We start from the raw sequence: 8,724 nt of genomic DNA on the forward strand, positions 1-8,724 counted from the left end.
GAAATTTACATGTAAATAAAGAAAATATCTAATAAAAAAAAAAAGAAAAATTATTTTTAAAGAACAAAATCTAAAGCAAATCCAAAGACAAGCCTTACCTGTTCACCAGCCTCTTTAAACTCTTTGCATACATCAGGGAACACATCATAGAGGATGAGTGGATAGCCATGTCTTATGAGATTTTTTGCCATTGGATTGCCCATGTTTCCCAGTCCAATGAATCCAACTGGAGTCTTAGAAGCCATTGACCTAGAACACACTGATTTCAATACATTTATAAATAAAAATAAATAAATTTGTGGTACACACACATGCATGGCAAAATATTCATATACACTAAAAAATAATAATCTAAAAAACTGGCTTAACCTCATAAATGAGTGCTTTAGAGGGTAAGAAAGCTTTGCCTCACCTTGGAAACAACATTAGATACACTTTCTCCATTTCACAGTGACATTGGACAAATACCACTCACTAAAGGTACACTGCATAAAATATTGACAGGGTTTAAAAAGGCACAAGACACAATACTTGCCCCTGAAAAGTTGATAGTCTACTTAAAGAATTAGCAAGAACTCCACTTGCCCTTGCGTTTACAGGTCTTATTCTGCCTTTTTCTTTCAATGACTGTGGTTTTGAGACTCTCTGTGATGACTAAGCTCAGCCATTTTTAAGTTTCAAATCCTCTCAAATGTTCTGATTACCATGAGTGTATGTGAGTACCATGAAATCCTAAAGACAAATTATTTGAAGCTCTATGCTTAAGAAATAAAGCTTGGGCTAGAGAGATGGCTCAGCAGTTAAGAAAACTGACTTCTCTTCCAAAGGTCCTGAGTTCAAATCCTAGCAACCACATGTGGCTTACAACCATCCGTAATGTCTTCTGATGCCCTCTTCTGGCGTGTCTGAAGACAGCTACAGTGTACTTACATATAACAATAAATAAATCTTTAAACAAAAGAAAAGAAAAAGAAATAAAGCTCAACTGGGTTAGCAGCTTATTTAGTTCCTCTTCACTTCTGATCCTACCACTTCCATCAAACGTGTCCTTCATGTACAACATCACAGCACCAATGCTAAGTTTACCGTATGTGACAGGAGCCCTTTGTCGTTATAGCCCATGAAGGTTCAATGACAGAGAAATGACACCTAATTGAAATTTTAATTTAAAATTAAATAGAATGAGAAGAGCTTTCATGCCCATAAGCAAATTAACAAAAAGAGAAAATGGAATACTATTACATCAAATCACCGTGTTAAAGTTAGAAAGGTGCAATTTAACAACCCAGAAACATTACAACCAAGAACACTGCATTTTAAGGGCAGTTAATTTAACAGCAACTACTCTAAGTGAAACAGGTAACAAGCATGACAAGGAAAAGTGAGGACTCGCATACTCCACAAGCATTAAGTAGACACCTCTATGTGCTATGCCAGAGGGTGGCCTCAAACTCTCCAACCTCAGCTCCCAAGTGCTGGCATTACATGTATACACCACAGACATAACCACTGAACACAAATGAGATACAATCCTTGCCTTGCAATAACCTTAAAATCAAAGAAGACATAAATGCAATAAAACATTAATACAAGACAGGTTAGAATAATATGTTAAAAAAAATAATGGTGGCACAGAATTCATGGGTTGAAAATTGTAAGAAGGGACATTTAACTTGTGTATTCTAGAGTGGATCAAGTTTCAAACAGAACAGGAAGAGAACTACATAAAGAAAAGGGAACAGTACATTCAAGAAACAAGGAAAGCCAGAAGAAATGAACAGTAACAGTTAATATTTATGCCAGACACAGTTACCTAAGCTCCTTAGTGCTATGTATAATCATTTACCATCTATCTTTCACTTGGGAACCCAGATGCTTAGCAGGCTTAAGGAAAATGGCCAAGGCCCAACTTAGTCTTTGGGTTTGAGCTGCTTTTGGTTTTGCAATGCAAAAAAAAAGTTGAACTCATGCTAGGTGTGACTTCTGAACATACTTGTGTCTTACGGATTCACAGAAGTTCAATCTTAGGACTTGAAACTCTTTATGATCATTTGGTCTAGTAACATGGAGGAATGCCCTTACTCTTCTGAGATGCATACTAAAATAGTAGGAAATAATATGGTACCTGCTACTGTCTTTCAAGTGAGGCAAGCTGGATATGTATAAATGTATATGGAAGTAGAGGAAATGACAAAAATAATAAACTCTGAACTCTACACAAAAGCCTACTCAGAATTCCCTATACTACTCAGTATTCCCCATCTGGAATTGTTCACAAGGAGAAAACTAACACATTAATACATAAAAACTATTATAAATGACAAAAACCAAGTAACTAAGGAAGGGCTATTAGCATCCAATTATAAACAGCACTATTCACGCCTGAAAAACTTAAAGATCCCAACTATTTCTATGAATCATTCAGGTAGGCAAAAATCACAAAATGAAATGGAAAATGACAATTCTCTTCAGAAAAAATAGTATGAAAATATATTCAACTTGTCATAATTAGAGAAAAGAAACATGACACTACTCTTTAACTACTGAATAAACTGAAATTTGGACAAAATCTATCATCAGCAAGTGAGGATTTATGGAAATGAGTGTTCTTATACATTATTAAATATATCAGATCAGCCCTTTTGAAAATCTACCTACATTTTAATTTAAAACAATTTTTGACTCAGCAATTCTACTTTCTAGAAATTTACAAGGGTTATAAACTTTGTCTTAAAAGGATCAGTGAAAATTACTTTCAGCTTTGCAAACCATAAGGAACTATTCCATTCATCTGTTCTAGTTTGAAAATAGCCATAAATAATAAACAAAAGTACATGACTTATTCTAATACAATATTTTTGAGTATGTGTGTACATGAATGTTCATACATGTATGGAAGCATATAGAGAACAAAGATTGACATTTGATGTCTTTCTAGATCCCTCTCTACTTTATTTATTTACAGATCTCTTGAACTATGAGCTTTCTCATTAGGCTAGCCTAGATTCCTCTCCACTTTATTTATTTATTTACAGTTCTCTTGAACTATGAGCTTTTTGATTAGGCTAGCCTAGTGAGACAGCTTGGGAGTGAAGGGGAGTCAGGGAGCTTGGGCCACTACATCCATGCAGCTTTTATGTGTATGCTTCTTGGGTCCAAATTTGGATCCTCAGTGTTGCATGGCAAGTGCTTATCTACTAAGCCTTAGCTCTCAAATACAATTTTATCTATAAAAACAGATACATGAATATGGACCATCATTTCCAAGGTCCTGCTATACACTAAAATCTAAACCACACAAACAAATAGTTTATTATAGTACTGTTTATTACACAGAAAAATTGAAATAACTAACAACATATTAGTAGAGTACTTAATTCACAATAATTCACACTAATCCAAAGCAATGAAATATTACTCCAGTATTTAAGAGAATGAGAAGAGTAGGGTGGTGCTCCACAGTTGCAACTGCTGCAGACTGAGTTCCTTTCAGAACTCTCAACTGGGTGAAGCTTGATTAGGACTCTTGACTTATTAAGAGAATTTAACATAAATCCAAGCACAGTGGTTATTAAAGAAACACTCAAAGAAAGGACAAAACACACCAACCCACAGTTGTCAAGTGTATGATTTTGGTGGCTCTTAAGTTACATCTCAAAGGTTGTTAATATCCCCCCGCCTGAGATTCTAAAGTGGCTCCAGAGGTGGACTGAATAGGACTGAAATCTGGTAAGGTAAAAACCAAGATCACAAGGCCTGCATACAGGGGTCAGCACATATCTTTTACTGTAAATGAGAATTCTTGTGAATTCCCACTGCGATTGAAAACTGTCGATTTACAGTTGAGAAAAGAAGAAAGACCATACATGAAGGTTATTAATATGTTTAGGACTTAAACATGTCATCTTAAGTCTTATTTGCAACATTTCTACATAAAAGGAATATTGTCTCTTAAAGGTAACTGTCACTGAAAATGTTAATTATGCTGGATTTTTTTTTCAGAAAAGTAACATTTTTAATTTTTGAGATTTTTATACATGAGGACTATATTTACTTCATTTCTACCCTTCCTTCTCCTCATCTCCAACTCATGTGCATGTGCCCCCCTACATTCACTCAAGTTCATGATCTCCTTTAATTACTGTTACACGCACACATGCATGCGCACACACACATACGTTAAGTGCAGCCTGCTGAATCCATTTGTTAGAGTTGACCACTTGGCACTGGGTAACCTATCAGAGGACTGGTCCTAGAGAAGATTGGTTCCCCCTCTTAGCAAACATGAGTTAGCTTTAGCTCTTCATATAGGAATGCAACCTTGCAGGATTTCCACCATCTTGACTCATCTGTCAAAAAGTTGTAACCAGAGTCCAGAGTGAGGAGACTCTTTTCCTCCCACATTTCCTTAACTGTCTATCTTTCTGTCCTATCCTACCATGGTCTACCTGTTTAAGACAGAGGAAAAGCCTCCAGGATAAAACCCAAAGAAAAACAGCAAGATGTAAAACATTAATACAAGAATATACAGTGAAAAAAAATATGGACTTATTTTTCTGGGTTTTATATGGATATATTAAAAAAAAACCAGTCATCATAGTTCAAGTGGTGAGAGTCATGTGTCTGATTTAAAGAAAAGATTTTTTTATTTAAAAACTTTGTTTTTATTACATGCATTTAACTTTTATAACTACTTTTGTAAGAAAAGGAAATAAATGTTTTGGCACAGTGGATGTTAAATGCTGTGTGAATGAGTTCTAACTATAGAGGGGTTTCACTAAATGGGCACCCAGGGATGCAGCCAGGTCAGAAGCAACTACAGAGTAACTAACGGTGGTGATAAAGTGGACTCAGCAAATGTGAGCTGGGCTGTAACCATTACATAGATTAACTCTCTGATGTTCCTCATCCCAGATTCAGATAGTGTCTAGTCCAGGGCTACCAATCCTGCCAAGGACCTGAAAGTGCCATGAAAAATGTAATAAGAAATGAACCAAGGGATTAATGAAAGCACTGGAAATAATGAGCAAACTTCTATAACTCTCAAGATTACTACCTAGTGGCAGAGAGGGGAAGGGACAAACCATAGGTAATACTCAGAATTTGAGCAAGAGATTAAAAAATATTAAGAGTAACAAAGGCAGTGTTTTCTTGTTTATAAATAAATAAATTTCAGACTGGATAAAAGCTAGAGAGGTACTTAATGAAATGAAGGAACAAATCATTTGTCTAGTGGCGAACATAGTGTCAAAGGGCTGGTTGTAAAACGGGCAAACAGTACAAATGTTAACAGGCAAGAGTCACAGACTACCTAGTTCTTGTGAAACTTCAAGTGACAGGATCCAAGAGCTGAGGGGACAGTGCTGACCTTTGCTGCAGAAGCTAAGGAACCAAGAACAAGGAGGCCTATGTAATCTGAGCCACTATGTGAATATCAATCAAGACAGGTTCTCAGTGATTAGCTCAGCTCTCTTCATTTCATCATTGGGGCAAGACAAGAAATGGATAGTGTGAAGCTGATATAAGTATTGCCCAAAGGGAAGTTGCTCACTGGTTATGTTCACATTTAAATTCTGAGTTTAGTAGATCCGTGTAAAGTCATCTTTGGTTGTATGCCCTTGAAGCATAAAGTTACTAACTCCTCTAGATGGTTTTATCAACAACAGTACCAACACCACCAGAAGGTTACTGTAAAGATTACTTGAAAGAAGTTATGTAAAGCATTAAACAATGCCTAGCATGTGACAGTCAGTAAACAGTAGCTACTTATATTAAAAGGGTCAAGAAGTACAACTACGGAATAAGTCCTACACCCAATGGCCTTTTTAACCTAGTGGGTTAGAAGGAAGAGACAGATTAAAGACAGCAGAAGTCACTTAGGGAATGACAGCTTCCAGTGAAGATGGAACTTCGGATGGAGCACTTGGCATACAGAATTGGCTCCCAAAGGTACAGAGATCCCAGGGACTCTAAAAACACCTTCAAACCTACAAAAGAAATCCATCTATCTTAACAGTAATGTATAGAGACAGCAATGTCATATGACAGATACAATCAAGCTGGGAAAAAAAACAGTCAGCATAAAGGTGATACTGGCTGATTGGTGGAGAAACTGGTTAGAAAATTTGGCCACACTTGTTTTTAAATTTACAGATTATGTAATAGGAGCAAAGTTATATGTGTGCGTGTGTGTGTGTGTGTGTGTGTGTGTGTGTATGTGTGTGTGTATGTTCCATAGTGGCACTTCTTGACCTTTTTAATAAAAGTAGCTACTGCTTACTGACTGTCATGTGCTAGGCATTGTTTAATGCTTTACATATACATACACACACACACATATATATACATATATACATATATAAATATACATATATATATATATATATATATATATATATATATATATATATATATATATATATATATATATATATATATATATATCTTGGTAACTTGACCTGCTACTAGAAATCAGTCTACTATCTGTAAAAAAAATTATTTTACATTTTCAGAATCTACCTAATCAAAGAAACACATGTATTGCAGAATACAGACTAAAAAAAAACCCATAAAGTCATAAGGAAAAGTTTACTTCATTACACAAAAATAATCACTTAAAGCTTCTAAATGGATTTTCACTCTGTCATAAGATTGGTGTTCTTTCTTTATCTGAGGGAAATAGTTTGAAATTAGATGTCTGAAGTTACAATGTCAAACTCTATACATGTTTTCCTATATGTATGTGTATATGTATATGTGCGTGCAGGAAATTATATGTTATATATTCAGGAAATAATGTATATAATATATACATACCTGAGATAAATCTTAATTCATAAATATATATATATCCCATAATTAAGCTTAATTTATAAATTAGGCATAATAAGAGACAAATAAAAATAATCATAATAATATAGAACAATTATAACATTACACATTTTGAAGTTATGCAAAGTGGTTGGTCCCAAAATATCTTTCCATTAAATATTTTCAGACTGTGTTTAATGGTGAGTAACTATTGGAAGTGAAGAAAGCAAAACTGGATAAGAAAGGACCATTGTATACACAACACAGTGTCCTATGTTGCATACAATAATGTAGCAAACACTGTTTGCCTTAATAGTGAAAGTTTCTCAACTCAGGATGATGACTTACTCTAGGAAGGCCTTATTTCAGTAATAAATATTTCTCGGTGTATAATCTTGTAAGTGGAAGGTCAACTTTAGTCCCAAGGCCAAGTGTAACTTTTCAGACCTGCATGTGCCAATATAAGTGGCACTAATATAAATGGAAAATAATACCATTATATGCTTGATTACTCCAAGGTTACACTTTGGAGATGAAATTGAGGTTCACTTTGGAAGTATTTTAAATGCCAGTGTTTATATAAACTAATATTAAAGACAAATAGTAAACTAACTACAAAAATGTTAACTTTTTTTGAGATTCAAATCTTTAAAAAGAATGGAGTACATTCCACAAAACCATTATCACTTCTCCTCCCCCAAGCCTCAGGGAACATCATGGACTGTAGGAGCTGAATAATGAAAGGATGGTGAGGAATGCCACAAAACATGAGCATCCAGACAGACACCACAGAGTTGTTACAATCATGGACACCTGAGCCTTCAACATGCCATCATGCACAGAGGAGGTCCCATGAGGACCCACCCACCCTTCCTGTAGTACTTTTGCTTGCTAATGGTTGTTGCTGGAAGGGTTATCATTTCTTGAATGGTGCAGCCTCTGGGAAATGGGCTAGAAAGAAGGGGTTCAGAGGAAAAGGAAGATGTATAACAGAGGATAATGTGGGTGAACGTAATCACAAATCACTGTATTATGGATTAAAATGTGAGGAAAAAAGCTTAAATCTAAACAAACAAAAAGTACAAGCATATATATATACAAAAGACATCAGTAGTTTTTTTTAAACTTAGTATTATAATTCTATATACAGTGTTATTTAATTTTCCCACCCCACTTTTGGTCAAATGGTCTTTAAAAATGTCCTGATACAATTTTTCTATGTACATGTTGAGGAGTCCCAAAAAGTAAGTTGAAGAATGTGTCCTCTTTAAAAAATAGATCTAAAGCTAAATATAATTATCTTCTAAAATAAAATACAAAATTTGCTTATTAAATGAGTTATGAAACAGGAAAGAAATTATTTCTGTTTCTTCTGGGATACATTAAATGTATTACAGTTGCCATAAATTAACACCTTGTAGGTCTCATTTTTTAAAAAGTATATGGGTCTTTATAACACTATCAACTATTCACTATAAACAGCTTTATGATGAAGGCAAATACCTCCACAGAATTCAGAACATTAAATATTAGTAATTGAACATGATTCCTTTTCTGCATTTTCCTACACTTCAAAGTTGCATGGAGATGAGGTATTCTCCCCATCTTTTAAAAAGATTTAAATCTCAAAAAACATTAACATTTTTGTAATTAGTTTACTATCTGTATAAAGTAATAAGTTTTACTATTTATATACATTAATATTAATGACAAATAATAAAAATATAAAAAAATTAGTTTATATAAACTGGCATTTAAAACAACTCCAAAATAAAACAGGATTGCTTGAGTGTTTCAAAGATATCACTAAAGAATTCCTTCTTAAAATTAATTGTTCATAGACACATACCTTTGGGCCAAAGCAGCCCAAGTCTAAGATGGTTTGGGAAAGCAGTTTAACCAGTGGAGGGGGAT

The 8,724-nt window shown here is 34.5% G+C and overlaps 1 protein-coding gene across 1 annotated transcript in view; it reads right to left on the minus strand.

Annotated features, from left to right (window-relative positions):
* Hibadh (3-hydroxyisobutyrate dehydrogenase) overlaps positions 1 to 8,724 on the minus strand; it is a 105,432-nt gene that overhangs the window by 95,166 nt on the left and 1,542 nt on the right. Inside the window, exon 2 of the mRNA XM_031381933.1 lies at positions 99 to 259. Coding sequence (XP_031237793.1) covers positions 99 to 259 — 161 coding nt within the window. The remainder of the gene's footprint in view (positions 1 to 98; positions 260 to 8,724) is intronic.

This window comes from Mastomys coucha, unplaced genomic scaffold (assembly GCF_008632895.1).
Source record: "Mastomys coucha isolate ucsf_1 unplaced genomic scaffold, UCSF_Mcou_1 pScaffold20, whole genome shotgun sequence".
Classification (NCBI taxonomy): domain Eukaryota; kingdom Metazoa; phylum Chordata; class Mammalia; order Rodentia; family Muridae; genus Mastomys; species Mastomys coucha.